We start from the raw sequence: 23,045 nt of genomic DNA, 5'->3' as shown, positions 1-23,045 counted from the left end.
CACACCCCCACGCAGCTTCCCCAACCTGCTGTCCCAGGCTAACTTAGTAAGTCTAGGGCGAGGCCCTGGATTCTGAATTTTAAGAAATCCTCTGGGAATTCTGAATATTCTTTGGACCTGGCTCTGGGAGGGCTTCCTGGAGGAGACAACACCTCAGCCGAACCCTTGTGGTCCACGCCACTCTCCTTACTGTCTCTGGAAGTTTCCTTGCACTCTCCCACCTCCACATCTGTGCCCTGGCAGTGCCACCCCTCCAGTGCCCTCGCCATCTGCTCCAGTCCTGCTCCTCGGGCTTCCAGAACTCACTGCAGCCCGAAGGAAGAAGTCCTCGAACTCCACGTGGGCTTTCTCCACCGCGTCCAGACTCCCGTCCTTGGGGGTCAGCGCCTGCAGGCACCGGCTGCCTTCCTGCTCCATCCAGTCGCCGACCTGGGGCAAGGGAGGGAGGTTCGGACACAGGCGCTGCTAGGGAGATGCCCTTTTGCCCGCCCCCCAACCCTCGCTTCCTTGGAGGCTGAGGTCTTCTGTTCTTGGTCACTCAGGCCTGGACCACTGGCCTGGACTGAAACTTGGGGAGGGCGAGTGCAGGGCCACAGTCTTACATACCCAAAGGAGAAAGGACCCCAGAGGGCATGTGGCCTGGTCAGCGCCCTACACACAGTAGGACCTCAGTGCACACTGTTGTCTGAATGAAGCCACACGGTGGCAAATTTCTGCAACTCTAACCACTCAGTGCCACCAATCATAAAAGGGACGGCCTTGAGGATCACTCGAGCCCAGGAGTTGGAGCCTACAGTGACCTGTGATGACACCACTGCACTCCAGCCTGGGTGACAGAGCAAGACTCTGTCTCAAAAAAAGGGGGGTACGGCCTCCTGGGTGGCGAGCTCTGTGTTAGGGCGTGGGGGTGTGCAAACAGTCTGGAGAAAAAGCTGCAGGCGGGACAGGAAGGTTGGCGGGCCCGCTGCAAACTCACTGTGCCACCTCCCCTTTCTGGGCCTGCATTTTCTCAGTGGCGAGATGGAGTGGACAGGAAGATTCACGGGACAGGGTGTCAAATGGCTCAGTCTCACAAGCGGATGTCCTCCTCTTATTCCAGGTGTCTTAAAGAGCACGTATTAACTCACTTTATGCTCACGGAGCCCAGTGCAGCAGGTACTAATATTAACCCCCATTCGACAAATGAGGAAACTGAGGCACTGCATAGTGAACATGCCTCGCCCCACACCTCCATGAATGCTGGAGCCAGGACTGCACGCCGGCTGTGCGCTATGTTCCAGGGCCTCAGGCACAGAGGGGACACATCAGCAGTCAGACAACACGGTGCCAGGTGTGAGTTCCAGGATCAGATCCCCGGGGATGCAATCAGGGGCAGGTGACATAACGTCTCCCAGCCTCGGTTTTCTCATCTGTACAGTGGGTGAAATTCTAACACCTTCCCCACAATGCTGGTAGTAGATGAAGTTGGAGAGCAATGATGTCCTTAAAGGTTGTGGCCCAGGGCTTGGCACACAGTTGGTGCTCAATAAGTGCAGCTCAATAAGTGTAGCTCACCCATTAAGTATTTACTGGGTGCCATGTCATGCCATGCCCCAAGGATGCCTGCCTGGCCCCCGAAACACTGCCAGGCTAGTGTCCTTGCACCTGGCCAAGGCTGGGCCTGGAGCAGAGAGGCAGCCAGGCAGAGCCCCACGTCCCAGGCCTCCCCTCTCACCTGGTGGATGGCGGCTTCCAGGTGGCCCAGACGGACGCGGAGCTCCAGCCTCCCCAGGAGGTTGTTGGATGCAGTGACCAGGACATGAAGCTGCTCATCCACGAGGCTGTACAGGGTGGTGGCTTCAGCCAGATGGCTCCTGGGAGGAGCAGGAGGCTGAGAAAAGGCCTGTGATGCCCTCCTCAGCCCCCTGCACCTCTGCCCAGCAGTGGGCTGCCCCCCAGCTCTGTGGCCCCAGCCTGGGTTTCCAGCTGCTGATTTGCTGTGTGACTTGGGCAGGTCCCTACACATCTCTGGGCCTCAGCCTTGGCCTTCCGTGGGACTGGGAGGAGCAGGGGACGCAGCAGGAAATGAAATGACCTCCTTTCCTAGGAGGATGTGAAGCTAGCTGGACAGATCTGGGTTCAAATCCCAGTCCCGCTGCCTTCTAGTATGAGACTTTGTGCAAATTTCTCAACCTTTCTGTGTCTCTGTTTTCATCTGTAAAGTGGGGATAATAACAGAATGCGCTTCACAGAGTGGTTGTGAGCATTAAATGATATAACACCATGGCTCTCAACCCTGGCTACACATTAGAACCTGACCTGGGGACTTTTAAAAATCTCAACGCCCTTACCAAGTGGCAAGTTGGTAAAAAACAAACAAACAACAACAAAAAAATCTCAATGCCCAGGCCCTACCCCAGGCCAACTAAGTCAGACTCTGAGCGGAGCCAGACATCGGACACCGGTGCTTTATAAACGCCTCTCTCGCTCATGCGAAACACTCCCCACGGCGCCCAGTACACGATGTTCGTCAGCGCTTTCTCTTCCTAGCGCGGTGATGGTGAGTGGCTGCGACATACCCCTCCACCCCGAACCTCCATTTTGCAGATGGGAAAACTGAGGCCCCGGGAGAGGAAACGACTCTCCCGGATGGCAGTTTGAGTTGGAACCCAGTCCAGGGTTGTTTCTGCACATAATGTTTTAAAATGGCCAAAGCCACAAGACACACAGGAAGGGGTGTGGATGAGATTTCCAGGCCTGGCCACACTAGCGTGAAGGGAGGAGCTCAGATTCCACCCCACCCTCCTCTGCCCTGGAGGAAAATGAAAAGGAGGATGGAGAAAAGCTTGCTTCCTGGAGGGTGCCCCGCTCTGCCCGGGCCTCCCCAGCTGACTGCAGCTCCCCGCAGGTCGCCTCCCTTCCAGGGAAGGGGTGAGGGCCCAGGATGCGTAAATGGGATAGAAAATGCCAGCCCATCTGGAGGGGGGGCACGGAGGGAGCGGGGCAGGCGGGGGCCGCAGGCTGTGGGCTGAACAAGCACAGGCAGCGGCTCTTGTGGGCCCATAGTGCCCCCTGGTGGAGCTGGAGGGAACTAAGGTGGACCAGAGGGGCCTAGGCCGGGCAGGTGAGGCTGGGAAAGACAGTGCCAGCCCCACCCGGCACCGCAAGGGGAAGGGGGATGACCCCACATCCCCTGCTGTCAGTGCTCCCACCGCATGAACCTGTCCCTGAGTCTAGTGATGCAGCTCAGGGTGGCATGTTCAAGGTTCTGGGGCCAGATGACCTGGGTTCAAGTCCTGGCCCCAGCACACTCCAGCTGTGTGACACTGGGCTAGTCACTTGCCCTCTCCCTGTGCCTCAAGCTCTGCCACCGTAAAATAAGGATAACACCAGGCTCTACCTCGGGAGAGGGAATTAAGTGAGTTAATATTTGCAAAGCCCCTAGGGCGATGCTGTATATACACTAAGTGCTATTTAGGTGTTGCTTCAATAAACAAACTGTTCTTAAAAGCTTATGCAAACTTTGCTCTTGGCTCCTGAATATAAGTAGCTCTGTTATGATAGAGAGAAAATATTTCCAATTACTGACCAATTTAATGACTGGCTTTTCCCCACCCCCTAAATTTAAGAAGTCGGCACTTTCCAGGAATGCCCATTACTTACTCCATGGCTCTGAGACCCCTGACACATGGTGAGCTTCTCCCAGCAAGACTGAGAGCCCACCGGGGAAGGCAGGGCCATGGGGGTGGAATGCTCAGATGGCCTGGCTTCAAGTCCCCAACTGGCCATTGCCCAGATGTTGTTTCACTTCGCTGAGCCTCAGGTACTCAGCAGCCAGTGAGCACGAACGATGTGGTTCTCACTTGGCTTTTGCCAAATAAATAAGACAGGCCCTTGAAGCAGCTCAGAGGGTCAGAGAAAGTACTTGGTCGGTGAGGGTGACCAGAAATGGGCAGGGGATGTCCTCCAATGCCCAGCCCAGGCTGAAGAGGGCTGGAGCTAAAGGAGGGGGCACAGGGAAGAGATGAGGAAGCTGCCAAGGCTAAAGGGGGTTGCCCATGCGCAGGCCTCAATCTGGGATACAGGCCCTGCAAATGCCACAGTGTGTCCCCCTTGCTGCAGTGGCCCCAGCCCCGAGCTCCCAGGCCAGAGAACAGGATGGGAGTCGGGCAGGAAAGGCCTGGACGTCCATACCTGACATCAGGGTTGAAGTCCAGCCTGCCGGCCTCGCGCCGCAGCTTGGCCAGGGTGGCTCCACCTTCCCGCTGGAGGCTTAGTAGGCCGGGGTCCCTCAGCACAGCCTCCATCAGCTCCTTGGACTTGCTTAGGCACCTGGTGGCCTCCTGCCAGCGTAGAGAGGTACCCTGAGGCCCCATCCCCACTCTCCCTCTGCAACCTTCTAGGACTCCCCACACCCAGATCAAGCTTGATATCCCCAGTCTGGCATTCACAGTCCTCCCGAAAGTCTGTCCTTTCTATCTCTACAACATCTCCTCCAGCTGCTCCCTCTCTTATCACCATGGCAACCTCACTGGTCCAGGCTCCATCATCTCTTTGCTGGGACACCCAGCCCAGTCTCTTCACTCACCTCCTTGCTGCCCTCTGGCTCCCCCTACAGTCTGTTCTCCACATGGCAGCTGAACGGATCTCAGAGTGCAAATCTGATCATCCCAGGGCTGGAGAGAGAGCAGTGGCTTCCCTGCTCACTTACAATCGAAATCCAACCCAAATCCTCCTTGATATGACTCCTGCTGGATCCAGATGACCCTCCAGAGTGCTTCCCTACTTCTCCTTCCACGCCACTCATTCTGCTCCACATTGGCCTTGCTATTCCTGTGCACCCCAAGCATAATCCCACCTCAGGGCCTTTGCACATGTTTGCCCTCTGCCTGGAGCACAGACCCCCTCAAAGTCGTGCTCCTTCTCAAACTTCAGGCCTCAACTTAAATGCCATCTCTTCAGAGAAGCCTCCCTCCTTTCCCATTATTCTCAATCTTACTTCCACGGCATTTGGCACGATTTGTAACTACATATCCATTTCTTTGTTTAGCTTTTAAATGACTGCATCTGCCACTGCTCCATGAGCCCCACAAGGGCAGGGACAAGTCGGTTTGCCCCACGCTGGGTCTCCAGTGCAGGACACACAGTAGCTGCCCCCCAAAATGTTAGTCAAATGAATGACTGAAAAACAGGGATGATGACACAGTCCCCTGGCTGTCCCCTTGACCACGTTCTTGGTCCATGGAATCTGGGGTGTGGTGTGGCTTCCTCACCCCATGCTCCAAGCTCACCTGCATCCCCCCAGGTGGGTCAGCCTTCTCGAACTCCTGGATGGAATCCTGTAGCAGGGAGGAGGCTTGGCGGAGGTCAGTGAGGAAGGGGTCCAACTTCTGTAGGACAGAGGCCAGAGCGAGGGTGTCAGCCTGGGCCAGTGCCTCCCCCCACCCAGGAGGACACAGGGTAGGTGTAAGGCAGTGGTTCTCAAACTTCAGCCGCATCCAAATCAGCTGGCTAAAACACAGACTTCTAGGCCCTATTCCTGAGTTTCGAATTCAGTTCCTCCGGGGTGGGGCATAAGAATGTGAGTGTCTTACAAGTTCCCAGGTGTTGCTGCCGCTGCTGGCCCGGGGGACCACACTTTGGGAACCACTAGTGTTGGGAATGAGAGAGGGAGAAGAAAGAAGACAGGCCTGAGCGACTCCCAAAGCCAGTGGGGACACAGTAGGGGACGGAAAGAAGGGAAGGGAGAGGCTGGGCTTGGTGGACACCCTCTGCTGGGTCCCACTTCACCCAGCTCCATCACTTACAAGCTGTGAGAACTTGGGCAAGTTACTTAACTTCTCTGTGCCTCCGCTTCCTCCCCTGTAAAATGGGGATCACAGTAGTTCCTGCTTTATAGGGTTGTGCGAGGATTAAACAGATTAATTTTGTACAAGGCACTTAGAATAGAGCCCAGCATGTATAACACTGTTAGTCACCATCGTTATCAGTTTCATATTCTGGGTCTCTAGGTAAGATTTCATTTAAAGGAAAGGTTCTAAAGCAAAAATATATCCAGCAATCCCACTACCGGGTATCTACCCAGAGAAGTCATCATATCAAAAGATACCTGCACTTATATGTTTGTTGTAGCACAATTCACAATATCAAAGATATGGAACCAACTTAAGTGTCCAACGAGTGTCCACTCGTTGGACACTCATCCTGATGAGTGGATAAATAAAATGTGGCGTATATACATACATACGCCATGGAGCACTACTCAGACATCAGAAGGAATGACATGATGTGTTTCGCAGCAACCTGGATGGAACTAGAGGCCGCTATCCTCAGTGAAGCATCTCAGGAAGGGAAGACCATATACCACATGTTCTCACTTATAAGTGGGAGCTAAGCTATGGGTGAGCGTGGCCATATGAGTGAAATAATAAACATTAGAGACTCCGAAGGTGGGAGGGGGCAGGGGAGGAAAAATGACCCATTGGGTACAATGTACACTGTCCGGGTAAGGGGTCCACTTAAAGCCTGGACTTCACTCCTATACAGTGTATCTGTGTAACAAAACAGCACTTGCATCCCCTAAATATATTGAAATAATTTTTTAAAAATTAAGTTAAAATCCAGTTCAGAAGCCACTGGATTAATGGGAGGCCTCTAGAGAGGGAAATTAGGAGGCTGGGGGACAAGTAGGAAGGGAGACATTTCAGCATGTACCCTTTTGTGCCATTTGAGATTTGCATACGTTGCCTATTCAAAAGCACAATTTTAAAAAGATCACGTAGGCAAAAAGCAAATAAACCACCCCGTTAGACTGTTCGTATGGACCTGTGGTTCTCTGCAAGGGGTGGCTTTGCCCACCAGAGACATTTGGCATCATCGGGAGACATTTTTGGTTGTGTCATTTGCGGGGAGCTGTCACAGAGTGGACAGAGGCCAGGGATGTGCCAAACACGCTACAAGGCACGAGACAGCTCCTGGCAAAAAGGAATTACCCAGCCCCATGATGCGAACAGGCCGAGGCTGAGCAGCCCTGGTGGAGAGAGAACCCCGGCCGGCTTCAGTGCGGTTTATCTTCTGTGTGCTGTCCACCCTGGCCTGTGTGTCCTCGTGTGTTAAACTGGGCATAAAATGTCCCCTCTCCGGGTGGCAGCGAGGAGGGACTGTGACCACGCAGGAGAGGAGCCCAGCACTGACAGTTTCCTTATCTCCTCCCTCCCACCGGGGGGAGCATCTGCCTCTCCCACCGGTCCCCGAGCCCCCGTGCTGCGCGGCTTCACGGAACAGATGCCTGTAACTTTATTTTCAGTGAATATAGACATAGTTCTTAGCATGTCCCAGATACTCTTCTAAGCTCTTCACCCTCATTAACTCAATTAATCCTTACAAAAAGCCCACGAAGAGGTGCTAGTAATATTATTACCCCCCAACTTGCTGATAAGAAAACCAAGGCTCAGAGAAGGTAGGTAACTTACCCAAGGTCAGACCACAGAGCTGGGATAGGAACCCACACAGTCTGGCCTCGGAGCCTGAGCTCGTATTCATGCCACTCTGTACCTTCGTTGTATTAACAAACATTTGTTGACTGTTTTTGAGCCTGGCAGGTGGATGGGTCCACGGGGCAGGATAGGGAAGGGAGGAAGAGAAGGAGTGGGGTCAGGGGTCGTAGGCCGTGACGGTAGACACCTGGAAGAATTGCACCCACTCGCTGTGGCAGTAGGGGAAGGGCCCTGCCAGGGCTGCGGGCAGCTGGTCGGGGTCCACGTAGTGGCTGAGGGCCTTCAGTGAGGTCAGCACCTCCACCTGCAGACAAAGGAAGTAAATCAGGAGGACCAGGGACTCAGCCTGGGGACAGAATTTGAGAGGGTCCTTGTGAGATCCCTGCCCTAGCCCCATTCCACCCGCCATGGGCAAGGCTGACCCTGGCTTTAAGAGGTGCTTTGTGAGCAACCAATCTTCTCTGGAAGCCCCGACAAATCCAAATTCAGAACCAGACCCTGGGTAAAGAATGGCATATAAACAGCACTCGTACTGCCACTCTCCCAGCCTGTGCCCAAGGCAGACATCATTAATCAATCATAGCACTTGTCCCCCCTGAGCTTGGCTCTTTCCCAGAGTAGCTCTCCAGGCAATCACACACACTGATTGAAGCTGGCCCTTGTGATGAAACTTCCTTGTCCTCCTTGTGCTGCTCTCTGGTGATCCACCAAGGACTGTCTCCTTCTTGGGGCTGATGAGAAAAGTCACCAAATCCTAATAGTGTCCTCTAAGACAGGGAAGAGGAACTAGTGACTGCTTCTACCAGGTAGTGAAGTTTGAGGTTAATTCTGGGAATACCTCCAGATACTCAGGCTTGGGATTCAGTGGATTCCGTGGTTTTATGGACCCATTTTTTGTCCCTGCTGTGGGCCAGCAGCACCAGCAGCACCTAGGAACATGTCAGAAATGCAGAATCCCAGGCCCAGAACAACTTAATCAGAATCTGCACTTTGATGAGCTCCCCACAAGATTCATGGGCACATTAAAGTTTGAAAAGCACATCTCTAGCTCACAATGTGCCTCCTCCCTAACCAGGAGGAAGCGGGAGAGCTTTTAGATCACTTCCCTAAGCAGGGCAGAGGACTGGGCGCCCACGCTCATCGCTGTGGTGCATGGCACTAATTAAAGGCAGCCGCAGGGCTCTTTCCTGCAAAGTCGCGAATCAACTCTGCGCCCATATTAATTAGGGAGAGAAATACAGGAAGAGCAGGTCCAGGCCACAGTATGGAAAAGGCACTGGGCCGCAAGTCAGGCGACTCCAGCTCTGTGTCTAGCTTGCTGTGTGGCCTTAGGCCTCAGTTTCCCCATCTGAAAAGCAAGGGGGAAGGGGTGGGCTGGATGAAGCTTTTCAAATAGGTTTCATGCCATGTGCAACTCTCGATCGCGGGGCAGCACCCACCGGGAGTTGCTGGGATTGCCAGGGAGAAATCGTGCTGAGACTGATTTGACGATGCCTGCCACGGAGCAGGACTGCAGAGCTGTAGCGCCCAGGTCTCATATTTATTGTCCTACACGAGATTATTGCAAAGCCTCTTCTAGCTCATGAATGCTGCAATTCTTCTTCCCCTTCGCCCCCGCTCAGCTCAAGCCCGACAGCTCCTCTCCTCAGCCGGCGACCTGCCTCCCCCTCACCTGGATGTCGGGTAGAGCCTGCAGGGGCAGAGCAGCCTCCTTCTCCCCCAGGAAGAGTACAGCTCCCATGGAGGCTGGGACCCGAGCCTGTCAAAGAGAACCACTTCAGAGCTGCCGGCCAAGCCATCACTGAGCCTCCCCGCCCCTTTATTTCCTCCTCCTTCCCCTCTAAAATGCAGGCAAATGGGCCACAGGACAGGGGGGCGTACACCCCCCAAGACTAGGACCTAGGTGTGATCTGTTTGGATGGCAAATCATTGGAAGTCAAGAGAGCAGCAGCAGGTTCAAGCTGTGTTGCAAATCTTCCTAGATGGCCCGCTCCTCTGGGCCTCAGTTTCCCCATCTTTAAAGCCAGGAGATCAGGCCATGAGGTAAGCAAACGCTAAACCTCCATTTACTCTGCTGCCCATAGTGGCTGGTTAGGAATCTCTTCCCTCCTCCACTCGCAGTTCATGAGGTTTCTGTGATCTAAGTCTAAGCCAATCAGTGTGCTGCATTCCCCTGGCCACAGGGATCAGGTGATGGATGGGCACCTGGACCAACGAGACACAGAGAAATTTTTGCTGGGATCCCAGGGGAAAAATAATCTCTCACTCTTTCCTATTGGATTTAAATGAGAGACCATGCAAAGTTAGAGCTGCTGGGACCCAGGCTGCCACCAAGGGGAGGTGGGGGTGGCTCTCTGAAAGTGGGAAAACAGGGCCAGAAATGGAGAGGGAGGAGGTTGGTCCTGGTGACATATTTGAACCCTGGACCAAGCCTTACTTGAAGCTCAATTAGCTCCTGGACTGTCGGGTTACATGAATCAATGAGCATCCTTTTTCTTTAAGCCTGTTTGGGCTGGGGTTTCTGTTAGTTGTCATAAAAGTCCCTGCCTGGGAGTCCTGGCTCCATCCCTGAGCCTCCAGGGCTCTGTGACTGTCAGGAGGCCCCTGGTGGCCCCTAAGACTCACCAGGCTGAGGCGCTCCACCCTCCACTCACCTGGGTGGCCTGCAGGGCACTGACCAGACCGGGCTGTGGGGGCTGTTTCCTGGCATCAATCACAACCGCCAGCTCCTTGGCGTTACCCTCAGGCCTGTGGGTGGCAAACAGAATTGGCAGTCTAGCCGGATGGCCTGGGGCTCCCCGGAGGGAAAGGACCTAGCAGAAGGTGAGGGAAACCGGCTGCGAGAAGCCCTGATTTATTGGTGGAGGCTTCATCCTGCAAGACCGAGTCCCAGTGCCGCCCTCGGGAAGCCCTCCTGATTCTTCTCCAGGCAGAGTCATTGCCCCACCTGGGGTGCTTCTGCGGTGCCCTGCACAGACCTCGTTCACAGCCCTAATGCTCCTAACTGCAGCCACCAGCCCAGCTGCAGTGGGGGAGGCGCCCAGCATTCATTCACCCACTACCTCTGTATGGGCAGAACCCACCTATTGCTCAAGAATCCAACTCCCTCCAAACAGCCATAGCCCCCCAGGAACTGGTTTCTGATTGGTTGAGGCCAATCTCCCTGGCTAATGATTGGTTTAGATGGGGGGGGTCATGTGTCATATTTCTAGCCAAGGGGAAGTTGGGGGGCTTCTCAGAAAGACAATTTCTCTTTTAAAAAGTTCTTACAAACAGAAATAAGGCAGAGACACAGAATGATCAATTTTCTTATCAGATAAAACATTTTGAATCAGAATGTCAGTTACTTGCAGCCAAAACACCCTCCCAGGTTCAGCCACAGTGCACGGAGCTTGCAGCGGGCCACCGTTCAGTGATCACCTTAGGGTCCCCAGAACTGGCCCGACTGTCAGGATTTGTTAAAATACGGACTCCTCACCCACACCCCACCACCCCCATCCTCCCAGACCGCCGGCCAGCAGGGCAGGGTAGGGCCAGGGGATCGCTGTGGTCCAGCACCCTTGGCCAATATGACGACCAGGCAGGTTTGGAAAATAACCCCCAACTGCCTTCAAGCCTCACAACCCCCAGTTCACAGATAAAACCAGAGGTGGCCCAGCGTAGGGGTAGGGCTATGGCACTGCCGTTAGTGCCTGGTGGCCTGGGCAAGTTATTTCATCTAAGTCAATTTAATAATAACAGTACCAGCCCTATGGAGCCGTGGTGAGGACTGATGAGGTCACTAATGTAAGCACTCAGTGACTGCACAGAGTAAGGGAGATGCGTTAATAAATATTTGCTATTTCTACTATCCTAGAAGGGGAAACTGAGGCACAGAGAGGCGGAGTGGCAGACGGCGAGAGGAGGCTCTGGGAGGTGACACCAGGTCTCTGACTTTATGTCCTCCCCTGCCCCTGGCTCTGCCTGCACAGGAACAGTGATTTGTTTCCAGACCTCTCTCTGCCACCAGCCTGGAGACCTCTGAAGGCCAGGCCCGATGTGAGGACTGGGTCCCCAGTGTCACACAGCACGAAGCTGGGCCCCGAGCCGGTGTCCAGCCAATGTTTGCCCAGAGCACAAGTGCAAAAACAAGCCCAGTACTCAAGAACCTAGTGTGCGCTGCATTTGACAGTTTATTTTGCACCCTGCCCCTCGTCCCCATCCCTTGGGACCCCACTTGGTGGTCAGAGCCCACTTGGTCACCCCCTGTTTTCAGGTGAGCCTCAGAGAGGGGCGGTTACTGCCCCAAAGTCACATAACAAGTTTGTAGGATTCCAGGGCTCTGTCTACCATCCTGGCCACTTCCCAGCACAGAAAAGGGGGCCCCCCTCCCCCTCAGGCCAGAAAAGCCACTCCACCTGGGACAAAAGCAAGAAAAATCTCAGTGGCCAGCAGGTGGCAGTGAGGGCTCCTGTGGGTTGGGGATCCTGAAGAAGGTTCCAAAGGGTTCCATCCATCCCGTTCCCCCTCCCCCCAGCAGCAGACCTCTAAGATGGGTCGGGACCTGTTAGCCAGTCCCGAGTGACACCACAGCTGAGACTGCCCTGGCTGGGGGCTGGGTCTCAGAGGAAAAGATGGTGCCTCTTTCCCAGCCAGTCCAGTGCGGGAAGTCTGCGTGCTGGTGGGGGGTGGTGTTAGAAATCAGCCCGGGTCACTCCTCATCCACTCACACTTATTCTTTCACTCTCTCACTCACTCATTCACCTTTTCCTTTTGTTTTTGAACAACTATTTATAATTCAGATGACAGCTCAATTATCACCTCCTCAGGGAAGCCTTCCTTGATTTCCCAATTGAAATTAGCTGCCCCCCAATGCTTTTCACGCTCCAACAGTGGTTCTCAAAGTGTGGTCCTGGGCCCAGCAGCACCAACAGGGAACTTGTTAGAAATGCAGATTTCCAGGGATGTGTTTGAACAGCGCACCAGGTGATTCTGATGCATACTCGAGCTTGAGAACCACTGATCTACAACATCCTGCTGTGTTCTCCACCACACTCACCCTCCTGAAAGCTGCTTGCCCACGGTTTGTTTCTTGTGTGCCACCCATGTCTCCCACCAGCCTGACAACCCTGTGATGGCAGGGACCTGGCCTGTCCTGCCTTCCCCCAGATGTGACTCAGGACCGGCTCTGTGAACAGACTGGATGGAAGGGTCCGGCTCCTTTCTGCTCAGTGCCTGGTCCAGGGCGCCGGGCCCAGGGGGCTGAGGTGCGAGTCGAGTGGTCGGGGGCCCAGACCCTTACCTGGGAATGGTGCACAGGTAGGAGAGGAGCTTGGTGACCTCTGAGGCCGTGCACCACGGCGCCTCCCAGGCTTCTTCTGCAGTCGACAACAGAAGCAGGGGCCGCCCGGCCCTGTCCCGACCGCCTGGGGGAGAGAGGGCACCTGCACAGTGAGAACTTTGCTGGTGACCTCCGGGAAATCTCCGTGGCCTTCAGACACTCGTCCCTAACGATCCCTTTGCCTGGAATGCCCTTCCTCTCATTCTGCTTCTGTGAACTCCGAACTCTTACCCATCCTTCAAGACCCAGCTCACAAGTCAGGCCCTGAGAAGTCTGCCCCGAGTCTCTTCTCTGCGCAGAGGTGGCCTCCCCTCCCCTGGATCCCTCTGTGTAGGGCAGCCTGGGAGGAGAAGCTCATGGAATGAGCTCTGGGATCACACGGACAGGGGCTCAAGTCCCCTCTCTGTACCGTCTCACTGTGTGCCCTTGGGCAAGTCAGTGCATCTCTGAGCCTCAGTTTCCTCATCTGTTAGAAGGGGGGAAAGATACTGAGCTTATTGGGTTATTTGGAGGGTTAAGTCAGATAGTTCCCGAGAAGCACGTAACACAGCGAGAGCTCAGTGCATGGCGGTTGCTACAATGTCCTCATCTCTGTTCTCATGGCAAAAGCGCAGCCCTGTGGCCACCAGCTCACTATTTATTTATTCTTGCAGACTCACAGACGTGGGTTCTCGGGTTCTCGCCAGGAATCTGGGCTTTTTGCCTCACTCTCCCCGCAGGGGTCATGAGGCGGGGCCCAGGGAGCCGGCACAGCCTGTCTGTCGTCTGTGCTGGGAGGGGAGAGAAGTACAGCAGGAGGAATGGGGCCCAGGCCTTGGAAACCGCGCCTGTCCTGTAGCCTGGCCGTGCGGCCCTGTGGATGGATGGATGGATGGATGGACACCTAGAATTCGCTTTCATGTGATCCAACTCCTTCATTAGAAAGATGAGGAAACTGAGGCCCAGCAAGGCTTGGCCTGGACCCCAGGCCTCCAGTGCCTTCCCTGCCTCCCCTCCACCCTCCAGCATCTGAGGACGCTCTGGGACCCTCCAGCTCCCTCCCCTCCCCCTCCACTCTCCCCTTTGAGCCCCAGAACCTGGCAGGCATGCTATCCTGGAGTGGAAAACCTTGACACTCGGAGCCCCGAGCCTGGGCTCGGGCCCTGGGGGCTCCTCATCCAGGGTGGGGCTGCTTTCTGGGGGGCCTGCAGAAGCTTCTGGAAAGCCAGTCTTTTCCCCAGTCAGTGGGGCTGAGTCAGCGGCTGGGCCAGAGGATGTTTTGGTCTGAGTTGTTCCAGCTGTGGGGAAGCGACAACAGAGAGAAGGATGTTGAGCAGAAGATGGATTTTCTACGTGGAGAATGTTTCCTCTTCCACTTTCTGGCTAAGTGGAACAGCTGACAGCCACCGCTCTCCCGCTACGCGGCAGGCGCTGCGCTAAGCTCCCTGCTCCTGGCATCTCTGAATACTCAGAGTAACTCTGTGAAGTAGGTGAGATCCCCACTGCACAGACAGCGGGGCCTGGACTCAGAGAAGTTAAGTACTTGGCCAAGGTCACACAGCCTGTGTGTGCTGACGCTGGGGTGTGAGCTCAGGCAGGTGTAACACAGTCACAGAGCCTTGCTCAATTCCAGACCTGGGAGACTGCGAGCCCCTTGACATGCTGTACTGTAGTTTGAGGCAGCCCAGGTGGCCTCTGTCCCTTACAACCGGAGCCACCTTGTAACCTGATCTCATCCAGACTGTAAGCCCCCTGGACAGCTGAGCAAGCGGGCAGCCTACCTTTCCCCAAGGCCTTGGCACGGTTGGGTTTAGGAGAGTAGAGCGAACACAGGACTTTCCAAGGCCCATCATGCTGGAGCGAGGCTTTCTCTGCGGACACAGGGGATTGCCTCTGCCCTTTTAAGAATGAGAATTTGGGCCCAGGGGTGGGGGACCCGGAGGAGGAGGTGTTTCGACCAGGGCAGGTCGTGGGTTTGGGAAGTCTCCCATTTCCCTGCTTGGTCTTCTCCTCCGTCTTTGTTTCCGAGACAGGAGCCGCAGGCGAAGCTGGGAACAGGCCAGGAGAGGAAGGCCTGAGCTGGCCCACATTCTCTGACTTTCCCAGAGGTCCCTGTGTCTTGGTGGCAGCTGGCCCTTCTGAGACATCTTCCCCAAGGCCAGAGGCGCAGTCCGGGGGGTCCTCAAGGACATTGACATAGGGCCCCTGGGGTGCTGCCCTATGGCTGACGTTTCTCCTCGAGCCCCAAGTGCAGGTCTCCTCCTCTGAGCTTGCTGGCCTCACACAAGCCCACTTTTCCAAGGACAGGCCTTCACTGGCCTCTGACAGAGGCAGCATCTTTTGGGAGAAAGGGATTTCCCTAGTTCCAGATATCTCCTCTGGTGCCCCAGAGCTATACCCACTGGAAGTCTCCACCTCCCTCCTGGGGCTCTCCCCTCTTCTCTCTTGGGAAAAGTCCAGGAGAGCCACGTAGTCTCCCTCCAAGTCCGGGCTGACCACATCGTCCACCCTGAAGGCCACCTCCCCGGACCTGGCTTGCTCCACCTTGATGAGGCCCGGATACTTGTTCCCATAGGTCCTGCCCTTACTCTCGGCCAAACTCTGGGCCAGAAATGCCTGGTTGTCTGGGCACCCGGCCTGGTGCGGCTCTTGAGGGCTGCTCAAATCCAGTGCCTCTAGTTGAAGGGACCCCCAGGCTGGGGAAGGGACATTCACTGCTCGGGGCCTGTCATCCACAAACTCTGGGCTGGTTATCTTGGTCCACGGGAGACGGGCAATCCCATTTTCTGAAGCTACCAGGCAGTTGCGTAGAGGACTTCCCTCAAAGTCGTCGTTGATGGCCTCCAGCCATTCTTGGGTGAAAAGTATAGGGTAGGATGATTCGGGAACAGGCTTCTTGTCCACCGTGCAGAGGTCCAAGGAGAGGCATTTGATCATGATGCAGACAGACTGCTCCTCCTGGGGCTCGACTTGGAGGTAGAAGTCACCCTGGCGCAGTAGCAGGGGATTGAGGGGTGCCAGGTGGACCACGACCTCATGCCGCAGACAGAGCGGCCAGCCCTCGTGCACGAAGAGGCAGTGTGAGTAGGGGGCCTGGGGAGAGAAGGGGTTGGCATCAGAGAATCTGGCCCCGAAAGACTCCATCCTTGAAGTCTTCCTTCCCTCTCCCAGATGAAATCTCGAACAGGTCAGGGACGAGGGTGAGGCAGTATTTGAGAGGCCCTCACTCTCAGGATGGTGCAAAGGTTGCCGCTCTTCCCTCACCCTAGTCCTGGCCCTGACCTTGAAAATACTGACTGGCCTGCTGGCCTAAGGGAGAAAGTTCAGAGCGCCAGGCACTAGTTAGCAAGCATCTCCCCCATGAAGAGCTCTTGCTCCCTTCTCCCCACCTATCTAAAATGTCTCCCACCCCAGCTCAGGATTTAGCCCTCTATTTTAAAGCCAAGGAAACATGGGTTTGGACAAAGGTCTACACTTGTGCAAAGTTATTTGTGCAAGTTACTTAATGCTTTGAGCCTCAGTTTTCCTATCTGTATATAGGAACAACAATACACGCCTGTATTACTGGATTGGTATGAGGATTAAGTGAGATTATACAGATGCTCTCAATTTACAATGGGGTTATAGTACATCCAGATAAACCCATCCTAAGTTGAAAATATCGTAAGTTGAAATGCATTTAATACACCTAACCTATAGAACGGTGTAGCTTACTTAGCGTAGCCTAACTTAAATGTGCTCAGAGCACTTATATTAGCCTAAAGTTGGGCAAAATCATCTAACATAAAGTCTACTTTATAATAAAAGGTTGAATATCTCATGTAATTTATTGACTACTGTACTGAAAGTGAAAAACAGGATGGTTGTATGGGTACTTGATGTACAGTTTCTATTGAATGTGTATCACTTTCATGCTATCATAAAGTCAAAAGATCATTAAATTGAACCATTGTAATCTGGGGACATACACATAAAGAACCCAATACAATGCTTAGCATGTAATAGGTAGATGTTCAATAAATATTAATTCTCTCTCCCTTTGACAACATTTACCCTTTGAAAAACTGTGCAGATTTTCAATTTAAAAAAAAAAAAAGCAATTTACTGTTTTTATACCATTCTCTAATTTTTAAGTAGAGGGGTTAAGGGTGAAGTGAAAACAATATTGAATGAGAAGTCAGGAAATTTGACCCTGCCATTTATTTATTAGAGGAGCTTTCACTTTTTCCTGACTGAAAAGTCATTCTGGGCCTGAACGTTTACTATTTATTTGTTTATTATTTATTTATTTCCCATGAGTGGGTAAGAGCATGGTAGGTGAGGCAAAATTTTTAAAAATGAGAGAGAGAGAGAGAAGATGCCAGCAATTCCCTGCACAGGTAGACACAGCACATCATTCTAGAACAGTCTTTAACCTCAGTGACCCCTCTGAGCTGAGCCTCTCCACTGGGCTGCACAGGACCAGAGTCCAACAGTGACACCACGTGGCAGCAACAGAAACAGCATCTCCACAGGGCTGACAATCAGTCTTTCTCCACCCAGCTTTTGGAAAGGAGTCTGAGTCCTGTGGGCTGAATAAATCCCAGACAATCTTACATATTAATAATTTGGATGTGTGAGTGGGAGACCTCCAGAGAGCGATGCTGAACTTCCCACCAAATAAACAAGTGTTTCCTGGAATTATTAATGAAGGAGATGGTAAGATCTGACCGTATTTGTACCCCACACTGATAAACGCATTCATAACAGTCATACTGGAGATTGTGTTGCCTCAGGAAAGCTTCCTATCTATAAGCCTTCATTAACCTGTGAGTTCTTCCACCCCTCCCATGCAGACCACTATGGCTTGCAACATGCTTTACCCCTCACCTTCTCATTAGAGGAGAAAAAACAGCCCAGCCATTTCCTTGCAAACAGCAAAACACCCTAGAGATGACAGCGATGATCATGTCATTTGAATCACAGCAACTCAGGGGTGCAGGCAGCTCAGGTGTGACTATCCTGACTTTCCAGATGAGGAAGCTGGGGCTCAGAAAGGTGAAATGTTTGGCCCATAGACATATAGGTGAAGAGTCGCAAAAGCGGGACTTGTACCTCGGCCTTCACACTTGAAGTCGGCTGTGTCTGTTCCCAAGCCCCACTCAGCTGCATCTGAAGGTGGCTGCCTGCAGGTGACCTCGGCTAGAGAGGCTGACTTTGTGGCTGCCACATTCTCCTTTCAGTGGGATAAACAAGGAAATGGGATCACAGTAGCCAATGGCTACTGTGCTCCAGCTTGTGCTAAGCCGTAGGTGTCATTTCTGTGCACTAGACGCTATGTTATTAACTTTCCCACTTGACAAATAAGGAAAGGGAAACTCAAAGAGGTGACGTGGATCTCCCAAGTTCATGGTGAGGGGGCTGGATTTGAACCTGAGGCACCTGACCCCAGAGGCCATGCTGTTAATGCCACGTCACTTTCCCCTGCTCTGAGGGGACGCAAATTTGCCTATAATCACAATTAAATTAAATTCACCTTTATAAAAATAAAGATGTGGAAAGGCTATGAGTTTGTCACAGGGGGAAGTGAGGAAGGAAGCAGAGCAAATGTGATTTTAATGGTCAAATAGAGGAAGTTGGGGGTTGTGTGACTTGTCAGGGAGAAGAACTAAGGAGGGGGGTGGATCGCCACGAAATAATGCCAACCCGGATGTGTGGAAGGTGGGTGCGAACATTCACGTAAGAAGCTCCCTTCTTCTACAGTACCAGTTCCTGTGTATCGAGCTGCTTCCGTGAGCCAGGCACGGTGCTAAACAAGTTAAATGGATGATCTCACTTTCCTTCTGTTCCAGCCACCTCCAATTCTGGCTCCTAAACTTGAACTCTTAGCTGCCACCTTCAATTTCTTTCTACCACCGAAATGACACACACAGTCCCCACCATTACTTTTTGCCCCTGATGAGCTGTGTCCCTGACAGGCATGTCCTGAGCGACTCAAGAAGGGCTGATGGGGCCTAAGAACCTCTGTGTGTGTTGAGGCTGGCGTGGCAGGGGAGCGGGCGCTAAAGAACAACGGAGCACGGAACAGCCAGCAAACCTGTGAAAGGTATAGGCAAGTTCCTCTAGGGTTTATCTCTGTAGGCTTTTCCCAGGCTTCTCCCATCCTTTTCTTAAAATAGTTCCACCCTCTGACCACAGAGGTAGACACATGACTCAAGCCTGGCCAACCCTGGTACCCCATTCCTCTGGCCACAGTGATTGGTCCAGGAACGGACACATGACCCAAGTCTGGCCAATCAGGATTCTTCCTTGAGATTTTTTTTTTTTTTTTCCATCTGCAGCTCATGGGGAAGAGTTCATTTTCCTCTCCAGGGCAAGAGATAATCCTAGAGCTTCCCTGGGCTCCAGCCTCAGAGGAACACTTAGCCTGCAAGAATGATGCTGACAAGCAGGGAGAAACAGAGACAACAGTCTTCAAGGGCTTTGATTGGTGGATCAACTCGGATCTGAGGCCTGATCCCCCTGCCCTAGTCTGAGCGAGGATTCTGTCGTTTGCAGTCAGTGAGTCCTGCCTAACGCAGTTTTCTCTCCACTTTGCTGCAGGAGAGGCCTCCTGGAGCTCTGAGTTTGAAGAGGGTCACCAGGGAAAAAGCAAGAGTCCTGACACCTCAGGGCCTCCAGGGAAGCTCTGGGACATTCTCTGCTATTTCCACTGAAGCTGCCGCACTTCAGCCAAGGCAACACAGTGATGCCAATGGTGCCAGCCCCAGAGCAGGCTCCCAGGGCCGGGGAACCCCCAAGGATGCTGCTATTTAGGGCTTCCTCCCTGCCAGTGAAAATGCAAATGTAATTGACTCCTAGATGTCACAGGGTAAAGGGCGAAGTGGCCCCCCTGCTCCATTTGGGGGGCTCATGTCTCCCTTTAGGAAAACAATGATACTTGAAAAACCACCCACACCCCAGCTCTTCCAGGGAGACAAGACACACACCAGCCCACCTCTTCCCTGCTTGCCTCCAGCCCTGTGACTTCAGAGAGAGGCTGTCCCCTGGCCCCGTGGCCCTCCCGACTTACACAGGCTGCTTCACGCACTTGCTCACACAGGCGCTTGGCAGGGATCAGGAAATCCAGGAGGAAGCTCAGCCCGTCCCCCTGGAAGTCAGAGTCCAGGAGACGGAACACCTGACCCAGGACAGTGGGCGCTGTGGCCTCAAAAGGAGGATAGAGGCCCGCCAGGGCATGCTGGATGGCCGTGTCCAGGGATGGGGGGTCCTGCGGGGGACAGAAGGAGAGGATGAAAAGTAACAATAGCCATAGTAATGAGGGTAGTGTCTACTTCCTGTGACTGTCCAGGCCCCACATGACTAAGGCCCCTGCTAACTCTCTGATCTCCTCTCTACCCTGTCCCCTCACTCACCCCTTCTAGCCACACTGGCCTTCTTTCCTGTTCCTCAAACACACTAGGCATGGTCTCACCTCAGGGCTTTTGCACTGGCTGTTCCCTCTGCCTAGAATATGCCTCCTCAAGACAGCCTCATTCCCTCACCTCCTGCAGATCTCTGCCCACATGTCATTGGCCGGTGCAGTGAGGAGTGGAGCAATGCAGGGAGGCAGGGTCAGGGTCAAAGGCGAAGGTCTGCACCACCCAAATCCCGCCACATGGCTGACCTGCAGGCCTGTGGCAGGAAGCTGAGCCACCAGTGAAGCCCAGCCTGGATCAGACACCCCCAACCCACGTGCAGATGGGTGAGTGACAGTAAGTGATTGCCATTTTATAACACTGAGTTTTGGGGTGGTTTGTTACACAGCAATAACTACCTGATACAAGTCCAGAGAGCCTCCTCACATATCCAGCTGCCTACCAGTGACGGCCCCACCACCCAGTCAGGCCCCCAGGCCAGAAATCTGCTCAGCACACTGCCCTCCCCCTGCCTCCGACACACAAGCATCCCCAGTCCTAGCCTGCCTCCTCCCGCCAACAGCTCCTCAGCCCACGTGCTCTGCTCTGTCCCCTGCCCCGCCCTGATCTAGGCCCCCACCATTTCTTCCGTGGGATCCCCTCCTCCTTGGCTGCCACCCTCTAGTCCTCCTCACGCCAGCCACTCTCCTCCAGGACCCCAGAGTGACCTTTCCCAAATGCAAACCTGACCTCATCCGTCTCCTGCTCAAAGTCCCTCGAGAAGCACTGGCCTCCAGGCGTCCAGCTGCCCTGTGCTCTGGCCGCTGCTCTCTGCCACTGCCAGCGCCCCAGCCTCGCTGCCCGTCTCTGTACTGTGGCCGCAGTGGCCCGTGCCTTCTCCGGCTCGCCCCAGGCCTCCGTGCATGCCTTCCATTTCCACTCCCTCCTCACTTGCCAGCTCCTCACTCTTCGAGATTCAGGTCAGCCCCCACCTCTTCCAGGAGGTTTTCTCTGACCTCCCACTGCCCCCACCCAGCAGGGTCACGTGTCCCCTTCTCTGCGCTGCTGTAGCACCCCTGTCATAGCGGCTCCCACATTGATTACTGTCCCCCTGGGGGAACTCCGTGCTCCCTAAGGGCAGCTGTAGTAGGCAGAATAGCCCCCAAAGGCACCCACATCCTATCTCTGGAACCTACGACATGTCACCTTGCATGGCAAGAGGAATTAAGGTTGCAGGTGGAATTAAGGTTGCCCATCAGCTGGCCGTGGAACAGGGAGGTTATGCTGGATGAGCCAAAGGGGCCCGGTGCAATCCTGAAGCCGAAGAGGCCAGAGTTAGGGGAAACATGACTGTGGAAACAGGATCAGAGAGATGCAGCGCTGCTGGCTTCGGACATGGGGGAAGAGCCAAGGAACGAGGCATCTCTCAGAAGCTGCAAAGGCCGGCAAACGGATTCTCTCCTAGAGCCTCCAGAACAGAACACAGCCCTGCCGAGACCTTGCTCTCAGCCCAGTGAGACCTGTGTTGGACTTCTCATCTATTTCTTATCTGCGAGATGGGGAATTTGTGTTGCTCTAAACTACTAAGTTTGTGACAATTTGTGACAGCAGCGACAGAAAACAAGTACAGCAGACAACAGCACCTGTTCCTCTCTGGGTCCTGAGTACCCGGCACGGGGCCCAGCACAACATAGGTACTCAGTAAATTTTGTGAAAGAATGAACAAAATGTCCCTGCTGCAATTTTTCCATTTGTCAAATAGGCAAGTTGGACAAGGCAGAGGTTTCCAATCAAGTATAGCAGTGGGTCCGTGGGCCACGGGCCTGGAGGGAGATGCCCCGGACTGGTTGCAAGCTCTGAGTACATCTGTCGCTGAGGGTGCAAAGGGAGATGAGAATAAATAAAGACTCAGCATAAAGGAGCTTATTTAGAAGGGAAAAATCATTTTACAAATGGCAGGGAAATAAAACTGGGGCTTTGAGGAGGAGTGGGATGGCATTTCTCAATCCTAGCAAGATTCCAACGCCAGGACGCTGGAAACAGAGGAACAAGGCTCACTCCCACCTGTGGCCCACGCAGTGCTCGGCACAGGCTGGGCCGCCATCACTATTTCTAGAATGAATAAATGTAGCCGCATTCTGCAGGAAAGAGGTCCTGGCACTGCCAGGGCGGTGAGCTCAGAAGGGCTGATGTACTGACAGGCTCTTGATGCAGGAAATGCACGTGCCCACGAGGGGCTGTCCCCACAGTGAGGTGGGGGGAGGGGTCTTCAACTCGGCAGGACAGGGAAAGGCTCCTCTGGCCTGGGGTCCTCTGCAACCCTCCCAGCCCCCAGCAATCAAGGTCAAACCCCAACATTTCCCACCCCAAGCAATCCTGGGGACAGCAGTGGGAAGGGGACAGGGAATGAGAGGACCACACCTGACACTGGTGAACACAAACACATTCCAAGTCAATTAGGACAGCACCCCTCCCCTGCCATGCGCCCTCCCCGCTTCATCCCGCCTCTCCTGGGACAGTGTCGCATCTGGCTTCCCCCCCACTGTGCAGCCTCCAGTGTGTCCCTGCCCCCTCGGGGCCTCTTCCCGCGTGTGCAGACTGAGCTGAGCTAAGCTTGTTCAGTTCTGTTTTTGGACATTTCATCATTCACCGTCACTTTCATGATTTTTAGCATCTCTGCATATCATTTGTACAATTAGTACTTACTATTTTTCTTCTAATGCACTCACTTTTTTTTTTTTTAGACAGAGTCTCACTCAGTTGTCCAGGCCCCAGTGCCATGGCATCAGCTTAGTGCACAGCAACCTCAAACTCCTGGGCTCAAGCGATCCTCCTGCCTCAGCCTCCCAAGTACCTGGGACTAGAGATGCATGCCATGAGGCCTGGCTAATTTTT

At 53.9% G+C, this 23,045-nt stretch overlaps 1 protein-coding gene across 1 annotated transcript in view; it reads right to left on the bottom strand.

Annotated features, from left to right (window-relative positions):
* The window catches only part of KIAA1755 (KIAA1755 ortholog), a 68,018-nt gene that overhangs the window by 4,588 nt on the left and 40,385 nt on the right, over positions 1-23,045 (bottom strand). Inside the window, 11 exon segments of the mRNA XM_069495749.1 lie at positions 307-429; positions 1,715-1,853; positions 4,174-4,322; positions 5,271-5,369; positions 7,663-7,779; positions 9,148-9,234; positions 10,130-10,223; positions 12,757-12,880; positions 13,872-14,072; positions 14,556-15,867; positions 19,826-20,023. Of these exon segments, the coding sequence (XP_069351850.1) occupies positions 307-429; positions 1,715-1,853; positions 4,174-4,322; positions 5,271-5,369; positions 7,663-7,779; positions 9,148-9,234; positions 10,130-10,223; positions 12,757-12,880; positions 13,872-14,072; positions 14,556-15,867; positions 19,826-20,023 (2,643 nt within the window).

Source organism: Eulemur rufifrons, chromosome 20 (assembly GCF_041146395.1).
Source record: "Eulemur rufifrons isolate Redbay chromosome 20, OSU_ERuf_1, whole genome shotgun sequence".
Lineage (NCBI taxonomy): Eukaryota > Metazoa > Chordata > Mammalia > Primates > Lemuridae > Eulemur > Eulemur rufifrons.
This window is presented reverse-complemented; position numbering and strand designations above follow the sequence as displayed.